Source organism: Heptranchias perlo, chromosome 29 (genome assembly GCF_035084215.1).
Source record: "Heptranchias perlo isolate sHepPer1 chromosome 29, sHepPer1.hap1, whole genome shotgun sequence".
In the NCBI taxonomy this organism is placed as follows: domain Eukaryota; kingdom Metazoa; phylum Chordata; class Chondrichthyes; order Hexanchiformes; family Hexanchidae; genus Heptranchias; species Heptranchias perlo.
In genome coordinates this window covers 21,925,479-21,939,941 of record NC_090353.1, presented here as the reverse complement: position 1 = coordinate 21,939,941, position 14,463 = coordinate 21,925,479, and the positions used below count along the sequence as shown (strand labels likewise).

At 45.8% G+C, this 14,463-nt stretch overlaps 1 protein-coding gene across 1 annotated transcript in view; it reads right to left on the bottom strand.

The window, feature by feature from the left end:
- The window catches only part of unc13a (unc-13 homolog A (C. elegans)), a 340,969-nt gene that overhangs the window by 58,102 nt on the left and 268,404 nt on the right, over nt 1-14,463 (bottom strand). The window contains exons 30-31 of the mRNA XM_067968623.1: nt 14,251-14,347; nt 6,154-6,297 (exon numbers count right to left, since the gene is read on the bottom strand). Coding sequence (XP_067824724.1) covers nt 6,154-6,297; nt 14,251-14,347 — 241 coding nt within the window. The remainder of the gene's footprint in view (nt 1-6,153; nt 6,298-14,250; nt 14,348-14,463) is intronic.

The following is a 14,463-nucleotide window of genomic DNA, read 5'->3' as shown; positions in this document are numbered from 1 at the left end:
TACGGTCCATCTAAAGTTGTTTGACATAGAGTCAGAATGGGATAATTTACGACTAGAGATGCGTACTTGCAGTTACAGAGAGAAGGAGCGAGAGATGTGTGTGGGATAGACAGGGTTAATTTCTGACAGGCTGCGAGCTCGAGAGAGAGAGAGAGAGAGATGGGACAGAGAAGCTGGGCGATATCTTTCACACATTTGTTTTTTTGAATCTGTTTTTCTGGATTTGTTATGGCCAAAGGAATCATTCTTTGAACATTAGTAATATAGAAGTAGCGCTTTAGTCAAGCGATTATATATTTGAAGCTTGCGATAATTAAATAATGTCAGATATAAACCAAGAGCATATGTTACATTTTGTAGGTATATTACATATTACCAAGGTTGAACCACGAACCTATTGCTAGCTATCGTGTTGGGCTGTGCCTTGCCCCTTGGTAAAGCCGGACGCCCTCAGGATAGATGGGACTGTGTCGTCACGAATTATACCACCAAGGAGGCTAGGCCAGGGTCAAAACTGGACTATTTGACATATGTACTAGCAGGGAAAGGGCTTTGATTGACTGTACATGTATCGGTGAGGGAAAATAATCAACTATTATCAAGTGGTATCGGATGAGTGCAACCACCAGTAAAGACAGTGACATTGGGCCTTTTGGCAGACCCTGTATGGGTGATACTAAGAACACATCTGCATTCCCTAATGGGACATGGGCAATGACTAGCTCTCTCAATTTCCCTCAGGTTTGGGAGCGACCGCTGGGTGCGTACCTAGAGGGGCCAGTGTGGTGTAATCCTGGTCCTTCTGCTTTAAGGTAATCAAGAATGTCAGAGGCCACCACCCAATCGGCCTCTACAGGATGCCCAGTTGGGGACAAGAGCCCCAGCAATGGTTTATTGGTGTTCAAAACATATCAAACCCTATATAACGATGTGAGATTTTAAATCTTCCCTGTTCTTTGCTATCAGGTTTGTGAGATGAAACTTAAGAGAGACTCTATCAATAGATGTTGTCCGAGAAACTTAGACAGTTTATGGAGAGAAATTCAGGTTGAGGTATAGATAGAGTCCAAAAAAATAAAACCACAGCCCCCATTAGAGAGGGAGGAAAATGGGAAGTAGCCGAGTGGTTAGGTATAGGGGCTACTGCAGGAATGGCCGCTTAGAACAGAATAGATATAGAAAGCATGTGAGAACACGATGAAGCCAAGCAAAAACAATTAAAGGGTTTTATGAAAGGAGAGAAGAGAGTAGTGACAGGGTCGTTGGATGAACGGCAACAATTTTTGGTGTCTTTGAAGAAGGTGGTTGACAAATTTCAGCTGACTCAGGAGAAAATTAATGAAATGATAAACGAAAGTGACATCCAAGACTTAGATCTCCAAAGGGATCTCGTGCAGTATGTAAGGCGTATTTATGCTGTCTCAGGTGCAAAAGGGGTTGGAGGGTGTTGAGAGCAATCAAAATCCTTCTTTTATAACTGATGTACAGCTAGATAAATGGACTGATAACAGTAAACGTCAGGTGACTGGGATCTGTATACCCAGTAAAACATTCCTGTGTAGAGTGGAGGAAAGGACAGGTTTTCGCTGTGATTATTGCCATCCCATGCATTTCACCCAATCAGAAGCCCATACAGGTCTTCAAAGCAGAGTCCATAGGCGTTCTCGAAAGTGAAATACATAAGGAATGGGTTAATTATCCAAAGATATTGGCGAAGAGTGGGGAAACCTGGGTAGCACCAGATTTATCTTGCTGTACTCAGATCAAAGGCACGTAGATGTGTCGGTGTGATGTCACCCAGAACAGTGTCCCGGCTTGTGGTTTCACCCTAGATGAGCACTTCCCAAATGTCCTGTTAGTATTCAAAAATGGAAATCGGACGTGCAAGGCACAGATACACGGGGAGAGGTCGTTAATGTGTGACGACATCGGAGTTGGTTCACTGCCGTGGGAAACAAGAGTGCCCTGTATTAACTCCATCATTTTACTTCACTCGAGCTACCTACAAGAATTGCAAGTTCAGTCCTGATCCCAGTGAATGTTCATAACGTTACGGAAATTCAGTTGAAATCCGTTTAAAAGAGGAAGCCCAGAAGATGGTTATATAGTTTGGACATCCGATTCCACCACTGTCACTGAGTCTTAAAACTATACTTAACCAGACGGTCACATCAGAGCATCACCTAATTGACTTACAACAACGAAAAGCGGCCATAGAAAGTGATAGGACAGCTAGGGGAACCTAAATGGTTGGAGACTATATATGATGTAGGACAACATCCTTGGGCTAGAATTCTCTCACAGGTTTTAATCTTTGCTCAGTTTGTTTTAATTGTAATTGCTATCATAATGCTCTGTGTAGTATCCTCAATGTATAAAAAGCTGAACAGGCAAATGGATGTAGTGCGTTTCCAAGGTGTGAACTAAAGATGATGTGGAGATGCCGGTGATGGACCTGGGTTGACAATTGTAAACAATTTTACAACACCAAGTTATAGTCCAGCAATTTTATTTTAAATTCACAAGCTTTCGGAGGCTTCCTCCTTCCTCAGGTGAACGTTGTTGGAAATGAAATCCTCGAAATGAAATCGCATTTATAAATCACAGAACAATGCTTGGTGATTACAGACAGTTTTTTCAACTGCCCGTTGCCAAGGCAATCAGTGTGCAGACAGACAGGTGTTACCTGCAAGGTCTCCGAATATACAAATCACCAAAAAAAAACAAAAAAAGAGATAGAGAGGTAGAAACATAGAAAAGACAGCAACTGACCCGTTATATTAAAAACAGATAACATTTGTTCGCTGGTGGGGTAACGTGTAGCGTGACATGAACCCAAGATCCCGGTTGAGGCCGTCCTCATGGGTGCGGAACTTGGCTATCAATTTCTGCTCGACGATTTTGCGTTGTCGTGTGTCTCGAAGGCCGCCTTGGAGTACGCTTACCCGAAGGTCGGTGGCTGAATGTCCTTGACTGCTGAAGTGTTCCCCGACTGGGAGGGAACCCTCCTGTTTGATACGTCCTATCGTATCAGGCAACGGAACCCTGTGTGAGAACCTCTCTGGATACATCGAGGGCATCCTGAAACCCATCGTACAGGGAACCCCCAGCTTCTGTCGCGACACTACAGACTTCCTACAAAAACTCAGCACCCACGGACCAGTTGAACCAGGAACACTTCTCACCACGATGGACGTCTCGGCACTCTACACCAGTATCCCCCACGATGACGGCATCGCTGCGACAGCATCAATACTCAACACCAAGAACAGCCAATCTCCAGACGCCATCCTACAACTCATCCGCTTCATCCTGGATCACAATGTCTTCACCTTCGATAACCAGTTCTTTACCCAAACACACGGAACAGCCATGGGGACCAAATTCGCACCCCAATACGCCAACATTTTCATGCACAAGTTCGAGCAGGACTTCTTCACTGCACAGGACCTCCAACCAACACTATACACCAGATACATCGACGACATTTTCTTTCTATGGACCCACGGCGAGGAATCACTAAAGAGACTACACGATAACATCAACAAGTTCCATCCCACCATCAAGCTCACCATGGACTACTCCTCAGAATCAGTTTCTTTCTTGAACACACGAATCTCCATCAAAGACGGGCACCTCAGCACCTCACTCTACCGCAAGCCCACGGACAACCTCACGATGCTCGACTTTTCCAGCTTCCACCCTAACCACGTCAAAGAGGCCATCCCCTATGGACAGGCCCTGCGAATACACAGGGTCTGCTCAGACGAGGAGGAACGCGATGGACACCTACAGACGCTGAAAGACGCCCTAGTAAGAACGGGATATGACGCTCGACTCATCGATCGACAGTTCCGACGGGCCACAGCGAAAAATCGCATAGACCTCCTCAGGAGACTAACACGGGACGCAACCAACAGAGTACCCTTTGTCGTCCAGTACTTCCCCGGAGCGGAGAAACTACGCCATGTTCTCCGCAGCCTTCAACATGTCATCAATGACGACGAACACCTCACTATGGCCATCCCCACACCTCCACTACTCGCCTTTAAACAGCCACCCAACCTCAAACAGACCATCGTTCGCAGCAAATTACCTAGCTTTCAAGAGAACAGCGTCCACGACACCACACAACCCTGCCACGGTAACCTCTGCAAGACATGCCAGATCATCGACACAGATACCACCATCACACGAGAGGACACCACCCACCAGGTGCATGGTTCATACTCCTGTGACTCGGCCAACGTTGTCTACCTCATACGTTGCAGGAAAGGATGCCCCAGAGCATGGTACATTGGCGAGACCATGCAGACGCTGTGACAACGGATGAACGGACACCGCGAAACAATCACCAAACAGGAGGGTTCCCTCCCAGTCGGGGAACACTTCAGCAGTCAAGGACATTCAGCCACCGACCTTCGGGTAAGCATACTCCAAGGCGGCCTTCGAGACACACGACAACGCAAAATCGTCGAGCAGAAATTGATAGCCAAGTTCCGCACCCATGAGGACGGCCTCAACCGAGATCTTGGGTTCATGTCACGCTACACGTTACCCCACCAGCGAACAAATGTTATCTGTTTTTAATATAACGGGTCAGTTGCTGTCTTTTCTATGTTTCTACCTCTCTATCTCTGTTTTTTTTTGGTGATTTGTATATTCGGAGATCTTGCAGTTAACACCTGTCTGTCTACACACTGATTGCCTTGGCAACGGGCAGTTGAAAAAACTGTCTGTAATCACCAAGCATTGTTCTGTGATTTATAAATGCGATTTCATTTCGAGGATTTCATTTCCAACAACGTTCACCTGAGGAAGGAGGAAGCCTCCGAAAGCTTGTGAATTTAAAATAAAATTGCTGGACTATAACTTGGTGTTGTAAAATTGTTTACAATTGAACTAAAGATGGGACTGGAGTGTGAGCCTAAAGGATTTCTCCTGTAGGCTCAAAAGGAGGCAGTGTAAGAAAAGGACTATACAAGCTTTCTATATTATTGTAAACTTCGTGTTAAAGTAAAATATATATGTTAGTTTAGCTGTGAATAAAGGGCTTGCTGTCTATCCAAACAAGCTTATGACCTTGTGAAAGAGAAAGCCTCCTTTGTCAATTAAGCATTTGGCTCCATCCTGGTTTATCAGTTAGAAAGTGGAAGTCATCCCTAGCTTTGTTATGATTTCCTTGAAGATGGGGGTTAGTGCCATCCTAGAGGCCACTAATCATGATGGAGTTATTAGAGTGGGATAGCAGCCCCATGGGACAGAGGGGATGATTGATGGGAGACCCATAAAGAGCTAATTGTCTAAAAGGCTGTGTAAAGTTGGCTGCTTTTCCACACGTTCTTCAGAATGTTCTTGGGGCAGCGCTGGACGCTCAATTAATCAAGACCTTCGAAAGTGCACTTCGAAGCCTTGGAAAGTGAGCAACTTTGTGTCAGGTTACATTGATCTTACCAGAATCCTTGATTGTACTCTTGTATTTTAACCTCTTTGTTACTTGTTATAACTTCTTAATAAAGCCATTATACTTTGGAACCAACCGTCTTGCAACCTTTTGATTAAGGACTCGAACATTAAAAGCATTTTACTTACACAGGTGCTGCTTGTTCTTAGCATCCATCATTTCTAAGGCAGTGGGTGAGAGGAGGTGTGCTATTAAATTTAATGGGCTGCCAAACCCAGTCCGATTGCAGGGTGATCAATTGCATTAGGCCAGGCACACTTTTTTAAAAAAAAACATTTTTGTTATTGCAGCCCCATGATGTCCTGCAGCAAGAGCCACAACTATTTCCCTCTCTGTCCCCCTAACCCGAAGCAGACGACTCAGCAGCACCAGAAGAATCGCCGGGAGCCCACTATGAACAAGCAAGTGAGCCTGATCCTAGAGGATCTATGAGGGTGAGCATTCTGGGAGACAGACAGTGGCAAAGCTTGTACTGCCACCAATCGGGCAAGAATCTTGTGGCTACAATAACAAAATCTAGGCTAATAGGCATCAAAGTTTTTAAACTACCAGAGCAATTTCCATCTTTGAATTCAACATATGAAAATATTTTGATTGATAATAAAACTGAATTTTAGCTTTACAGTAATTTTATGTTAATTGGCAACATGTCTTTTCACCCAATATCCTGGCATAAGCTCATTCTTTACCTTGGCAAATCTTCTCATATAATGTCCCACTATCTGAGGATCAGGGCACTCCAGCTTCTTAATGATTTCAAAACTCTGGTTCAATTGTGAGAACACATCCACCACAGAACAGGAGAAGAGGGCATGCTCTGAGGTTTGTTGGAACTGTGATTAAAAACAAAGAAAATTAACCTTAATTTTCATCTCGCCCCTCCCAAACAAAACAAGTAAAGTACAAACACAAGTAGGTGACAGGTAGCAGATTTTAATGGAAACTCTAAATCTCACATAAACAGCAGTAATTTTTTGTTTTTTTTCCCATGTTAGTAGAGCACAAAATAAAAGTTATTAAAGTTGTGTTTCCTTTTTAAGGGGACAGAATTTAAAGTTCACTTAAATCCACTCCAAGAATATTGTTTGCACAATATATTCTCAATCTATTGCTTTTAGTACAAAACATTTATCTACATAACTAAAAGTTAATCTGGCCTGTACCCATGGTGCTAACGTGTTTGCATAGTATGGGAAAGTATTTGGCTGTAGGGTATAAAGCTCGTCAATTGGCGCAAATGTCCCATTGACTCAACATTCAAAAAACAAGTGGGACGATTTTCTGGAGCAGGTAGGTGTGGAAAATTAGGCAGGGACTTGTCTCACTGGCCTTCACCCATTTCTTCCCACATGTCACGTGTCCAAATAGGGCAGTAGTGAAAAAGTGATGTCACACCCTGCTGGAAGCCTACCAAAAAATTTAAATTAGGCTTGGTTCTGTGGCGTATTTGTTGGGTGGGTAGAAGTCCCACCTCACCACACTTAAGGCAGCAAAGCCGCCAAAGAGGAGGGTCTTGGTCAATATCTCTATAAAAAAAATGTTACTATATCTTTACTTTTCATGCACTAAAAAGTAACCAATCAACTGCCAGCATCCACCACAAAAGCATCCAAATCACAATTTATTTTCAAAATTTTCTAAATTACCAATTTAGTTTCCCTTTCAATATATAGCCCTAAAAATAAAACTCCTCATTAAACACAAAAAATGAAACAATTCTGTTTTAAAAAAATATGCTACCCATCAATTTATCAATTTTATTTTCTAATCCCTCCAATAACTTTTCTATGCAAGCTGTTGGGGCTTGGGTCCTGATCCTGACTGCACATAGGTATGCCACACTGCACTTACATTATATAAAGAAAAGCCTACAACCGTATTGTAATTCCCAAAAGCCACTGTACAGCTACATTCCACAAAACATACACAGGCCTCCACCACAACACAAGCACTCTCCCCTCTCTTCCCATTTGACACAAAGGGCTCAATTTTGAAACGGAGCTAGGAAGGGGGCGGGGGTTCAATTTGAGGTCAGGAAACCCATTAATACGGGTTTCCCGGACGTTCTTATGATTTTGACATAAGGACGTATTTTATTTTTTTTTGTCGTTTCCCCATCTGACTGACCGGCTGATTGACAGGCTGGTCTCGAACAGTCGGGAAACCAGCCAGGCAGAGGATGTCTGCAGGTAAATCTTTTTTTGCATTGGGGTGGGGGGGGTGGGGGCCTAGGTGGGCAAGGGGTGCATGTGGACAAGGGGCACAGGTGGGCATGGGTGGGCAAGGGGCATAGGTGGACCCGGGGGTCGCTAGTCATGGGGAATGGGATCGGGGGTCAGTCACAAGGGTCCGCGATTGGGGGAAGTTGGGGGAGGTCGGTGCAGGTAGGTTTGTTGGGCATGGGGGAAGCACTCCTGCTCCTCCGGGCCCACAAGCTGTGATTTTCTAGGCACTTACCTGCAGCCTTGGGCCTTCTCGCCTCCTTTCACGAGGCGTAAAATAGAAGGCCCGGGAATCCCGGGGTTCAAATCGGGAATTAGTTAAAAATGGAGGCCTGAAGCCTCCTTGAAAGATTTTAAGGCCCGACACGCCTCCTGGGAGCGGGTTGGCCGCCCGACACGCCTCCTGGGAGCGGGTTGGCCGCCCGCCCCTTGTCCCACCCCGGTGAAAGGGCAGGTTGGAGGCTGGTCTGAAATGGGGGCAATTTTCAATGCCCCCCCCCCCAGGCCCTAACCCACCTATTTTTTACTTTTAAAATCGAGCCAGAGGTCTTTTGCACCTTGACTGCGATTCTGAACGCGCTTAAAGTGGGCTGGAACAGTCCAGGTTGTCATTCTGACCCTTAAAATATCTAACTCCCAATCTCCCACTCAATCCTGACCCCTGATCTGCCACTCGAGTGAAGACTTCTAATCTGCCACTTCCCGAGACCAGACTTAAACCTATTCCCCCACCGTCTAGGTCCTCCCCCACTGATCTGGCATCTTCTAAGCCTTGACACTTGATCTGCTGCTGTCTCATCCCTGGGTCACCATTATACTTTTGTCCCATGGAAAGAATACATTACTGGCCGCAACATGTTCAGAGGTAACGGAACCTGAGATATGGGGCACGATTTTAAAAGAAATCTGCGGATGCATTGGGGGCAAATAAAATCGGGTTTTTGAGGACCAGGCAAAAATCCCGGCTCCAACAAGCCAAAGAATGCGCACGACCCAGAGCCATCTGGGTGCACGCGCCGTTCCCGAACCTGGAAGTCCTGCTGGCTTTGACAATATTTAAAGCAGTAATTCAACTATTTAAAGTAGTTAAAAAATCCATAAATGCAATTAACAATGAAGGCAAGCGATTTCAACGCTGCCTCAACGTGTTTCCCGTGCTGTGTGAGACATGGCATGGGAAAGTCAGCAGGTTGCAGCCGGCACCCATTGGACATTAAAATCTCTGTTTGACAGATGGGGATAAAAGGTGAGTTATTGCAACAGGGCACTCAGTTCTCTCAGACAAATTTTTGGCTGGGAGATCTTTGTGTTTAGACTGAAAATTCTTGGTTTACACTCAGAATTGTTCTGTTTACACATATTTACCAACTTTTCGGACCCCCTCAAACTGACACCATCAGGATTGGGGGGGGGGGCGCGATGGCTGCATTCACTAGTACGTTTGAGGACGAGGAACATCACCATCCTTGCCAGGCACGATGGTGCACTTCCGCCACTTATAGCTCCTGAACACAGTGCTGCGCCATAGGCGCCTGCACAAGAGCACAGAGGGGAACAACAAAGGGAACAACGTCGCAGTAGGCACTACCCTCGTCAGAGGGTCTACAGGCCACGGCTCAGCTTCCTGGATCTCTCTGAGGAGCAGTGCCTACGGAGGCTGAGAGTGAGTTGCCAGAAGGTCGCAGACATCTGCAGCCTCCTTCATGCCAAGCTGCTCCCAGCTGGGCCTGGTGGCATCTCATTACCCGTTGCCGTTAAAGCGACCACTGCCCTCAACTTCTCCGCCTCTGGATCATTCCAGGGTGCCACCGGTGCCATCGCTGGGGTCTCTCAGTTGTCTGCCCACAAGAGCATAAGGCAGGTCACCGACGGCTTGTTTCTCAGGGCCTTGCACTACGTCAACTTCCCCATGGACGACCTCAGCCAGATGGAGAGGGCAGTGAGATTCCACTCTGTGGCTAGTTTCCTACGGTACAGGGTGCAATCGGTTGCACTCATTTGGAATCCAAGCACCTCCACACAAGCCAGGACTGTTCAGCAACAGAAAGGGTTATCGCTCCATCTATGCTCAGCTTGTTTGTGACCACTGCAAAAGATTCCTTCACGTTTGTGCCAGATTCCCTGGCAGCTATCAAGATTCGTACATTCTGTGTCCAGCTGAGCAGAGCCTGGAGAGGAGTGCGCCCACCGACGCGGACTCTCCACAGCTGCCCCTGCCACCAGTGTCTGCTCGTGCTCACCAGATGCCAACCCAACTAACTGACTACTAGGACCCTCCGAAGTGTGAGTATCTGCACTGGTAGATGGCTCGCTAAGATATGTGGTGCGCCCTCAGAGGCCTGGAGCTCCTCTGAGGAACTGCCCTTTCCCGTCACTGCGGTTGTTGAAGGGCCTGTAAGAGAACAGAAGGCAATATTAAGCATCATCACGGATCTGTCATGTTGCGATGAGCATATGTAGGTGTTCAACATGCCAATCATGGTTAACATCAACTCATGTTGTGTGTGATGAATGTTAAAGTTGCGTCACCAGATGGGTGAGGGCTGCCAATCTCGGCGTCCCCGACAGACAGGCACTCGAGGGTGCGGCTGATCTCCAGCACCTCCTCCTCCGCCTCTGTGAGGACCACTGATTGTTGTGGCCCCCCTCCAGTCCTCGACCTCCCGCGTGCATTTTGCGTTCTCTTCTCCTAGAAGGGGAGAAAGTACAGACGTGTGTGAATGAGTGATGGTGAAGTGGTCAGCCGATGAATGCACTGTTTTGGGTGAGGCTGACCATCACACTGGACCAGGATTGGGGTGAGCGGTAGTGGTGGGGTCACAAATGGGGAGGTGAGGAAGGGCTCAGGAAGGGCAGGTAAGTTGAGGATGAGCCTGAATTGGGTGTGAGGACGGATGTGATGGAATAGACTTGGCAGTGCAGAGTGATGAGAGGTGTTGGTGGGGGGGTGCGGTGATGTGCAACACGGAATGCAGGAGAATCAGTAAGTGTACTCACTTCTGCTGACCTGGTTAGGTCATTGAAACAATTCCTGCACTGGATCCAAGTGCGGGATATGTTTGTCTGCTAGTGACTTCCTCTGCCACCTCGAGCCCGGCCTTCTTGGTGGCAGAGGCAGGGCACTTCCTCCTGTCAGCCAGGTAAAATAGTTCCCTCCTCCTCCTCCTCCTCCTCCTCCTCCCCACCCCGGCCAGCAGCACCTCAAGTGAGGCATCGCTGAATCTTGGAGCAGCCTTGCTCCATTGCTGCTCCAGTGTCTTCTTGCTCCTTCCTCCAGGAAAACCCATTGCAGCAATGGCCTTTTAAATCTAGACGCTGCAGCTGACAGCCTGTCATGCAGGTGCGCAGTCCGCCCGCTGCGCAGCTTTCGGACGGCAAACCCAGAAACAAGATTAACGGCCACCAGTTAAGTTGCGATCGCATGGGGAATGTTAAGGTTTTATTATTCGCGGTTGCCGCGTGCCCATTTAACCCCCCCCACCCACCGCCATTCCGCCGCCTTATTAAAATCGTGCCCATAGTCTACATTTCAGATCTAAATTTAAGATAATGCTTTGATACTGAAGATGAATGGGGTTGCTACTCAAAGTACTACATTCCATACAATATTTATGCCTCTGAAACAAAGTATCAGGAACCACCATCAGTTACTAAACACATATTATTGATTATTTACATCAGAATTTAATTTCATAATTAGTTATTCACTAAATTTATCTTCCTCACTGAATTTCACAGTTAATTTGATTGCATTTAATATGTAATTTAGTTACTGAATGCATATTTACAGTATTTAACTTATTTACCACTTGCATTTTATAATTACATTACTCACTAAATTTTAAAAGAATCCATTTATTAAATGCATTTTAAAAGTCAGTGAGTTCCTGACTACAATAATTAATTTCTTCTGATGTGTTATTATAAACTGATACATTTTGTGCATAAGCAGTTACCATGAAAGATCAAACAGTACTTTAAAAAATATATTTAATCAATAAGTACAGCAATTGAGGGTATTGATGTAGACCCTTCTAATCTATACAACACATGGAATGATTACATTGCATTTTCTACTGAGGGACTCTTGGATTCCTTGTCACATTATTACATAAATAAATGTGACAGAGCTATTTGAATTTACTAACTTTAAGTATTAGCAATTCTGATAAATCTAAATTGCCTAAACAATATGGAATTAGGTCACAGACCAACCATGATCTCAATGAATGGCGGAATAGGCTCGAGGGGCTAAATGCCACTGCCACTTGCTGTCTCCTGTTATACGTCACCTTCTCCTGCAAGAAAACGGGACGTGTCTCAGTGAGTGTCCCGCAGGATGTTGGGTGATGTGCCTGTCACGGTTGAATAGCTGCCAGTGTGTGTGACCTGTGAGTTGTGGATGTGTGGCTTGCAACAGTGGTGATGTGTCAGGATGAGAGGAAGCATCTGATAGGAAGAGTTGAGTACTAATGGAAAGAGTTTGCTGGTGGGTGGGTGATGTGGGGTGTAATGCGTGGAGCAGTGGATGTGGCTAGTGGTGCAGTTGGTAGGAGATGCCACTTGACAGTTGACCTCACTCACCATGACCACTCGTGTCAAAGCATTGAACTTCTTCCTGCACTGCATCCATGTTCGTGGTGCCAAGCACCTGGCATTGATTTTGTTCCCTACTGCCTCGGGAGCATATGTCTGGAGGGCCTCTTGCCTCCCTGCAGATATGGGATGCCCCTCCTGCTATCCACCTCTTGCACCAAGGCCTCTAGTGCATCATCAGAGAACCTTGGTGCACGCTCTCTCGCACGCCTGGTACAAATTCAGATAGACATATTGGTGAGGTCTGGCGTGCAGATTGGAGGATGTGGGATTTAGTAGTGCGTAACCTTTATTCAATGTTTTAACATACTACAACAGTTTGTAAACATAGGGACGGGACCTGCATCTGTGTTTTACATGTGCGATGTCTGATCTCCGTGCGGACCCAAATCTTATTTTTTGCAAGTAAGAGGTGCAGGCTGCCTTTAAGAGGTGCAGGCTGCCTTTAAGAGGTGCAGGCTGCCTTTAAGAGGTGCAGGCTGCCTTTAAGAGGTGCGAGCCACTCACGCAATATCTGGGTCCCCCCTGCTGGTGAGAAGTCACTGAACAATGCAGATAAGCCTGGCTGTGGTGGAATCAGGTAAGTGAGCAGGCAGCACAAATCTCATGTGCTGCCTCCATCGGAATGACCGGGTTGGTTCGGGGGTTATTGAATTTAACCCCCTTTGTGTCAGCAGATAATTCAACCGCTGTTGCTCAACTTGATCCCATTTTCTCCTGACATTCACTTTCCAGCAGGATAGCAATCAAGAAGGGGAAACCTGTTGGCATTTTCCCTTTCTAGCCTAGACCACTGAGCCCAAATGCAGCAGAAATCTGGTAACTCAGAACAGCATTGCTAATTGTGCTTTTATTGCAGATGTTCACTGTGTGTATATCTGGTAGCGTGTAATCTCATATGGATCTCATGTATGCCTAACTTGGCCTAAAGTATCCCCCCTCTGGTATTTTGATTCTCCCATGAGATTATATGACTGCTAGCGGGAGGGTGTTTTGGGAGATGGATTTTTGTATAAAATCAGCAATATTTTTTAACTGTCATCCAAATAATGGTAGGAGCTCATGGCAGATGTCAATAACTTAATCTACACTGCAGAAAAATTAGTTAATTTGAATTTTTGAAAGGAAATTTTTAAATGAGAAATATCTCAGCATTATTGATATATGGTATACAGAACATTAACTTAAGATAATTTTTTTCCCCTACTTACAAGCAAGAACAAAAGTCCCAAGATACCTGGGCCCTGGTGATACAAAGCCACCACTATCTGGGCAGGCAGGGGAGGAATTTGGAGCAAGGCCCAGTTATCCTGGGTCTCCTTTTTCTGGATCCAGTAAAATTCCACTGGAAGTGAGCTTCTGTCGGGATATCACAGGAAGAAGCAGGACTGCCAAAATTTCCAACAGTTTTGCATCCCTTGTCCGCAGTGTTATGTAAACCTGCATTAAGCAGCTGTGCAGATCCTGATGGAAGTGGGGCCCATTATCTGGTTTGCCAATGGTGATCGATTGCCATTGGGCAAGTAGCAAACATTACTATTGAGGCTTTCAAAATGTTTTCAGTAATCTCGGGTGGCACAGCTGGGCTACTTTGGCAAAGTGCTGCAGCATTATTTGTCCACCCCCCGCCCCCCACTACTAAGGTGGGCACCCAGTAAAGTCGAAAATAGCATGGGTGCCCATTGAAAATATGTTAATACCCCTGGCCCCAGCATTTGGGATGGCATGAAGGGCACATTTGTGTGGTAGGCGGAAGTTCCACCTCTCCCCAGATCCCACGTCATGAAACTGCCACAGCCATTTCTAGGCCAAGATGTGGACAAACTACTGCTTGTGGGTATTTGATCAGATATACATATATCTGCTACCGAATCAGTATCGCCCCTAAGTAAAATAAATAAAACCAATTTCTCTGTACATTCAAATGCAGCGATCGGTTCATGCAATAGTAGATGCAAATTATCTTACACCATCCTTCTTGTCTCGTTCCAATGCTCCATGCAGGAAGTCTCTGGATACCTCTTCATTCTCATCTAACCACTGTATAACAAATGGTTCAAACCAGCTGTGGAAAAAAAAGTTTCATATTTTAATACTTTTTACACTTTGGAAATATGTGATGCACTTCATTGACAATCAATATAGTTCATAATCAGCTGTGCATTGATAAGAGGAAAGAAC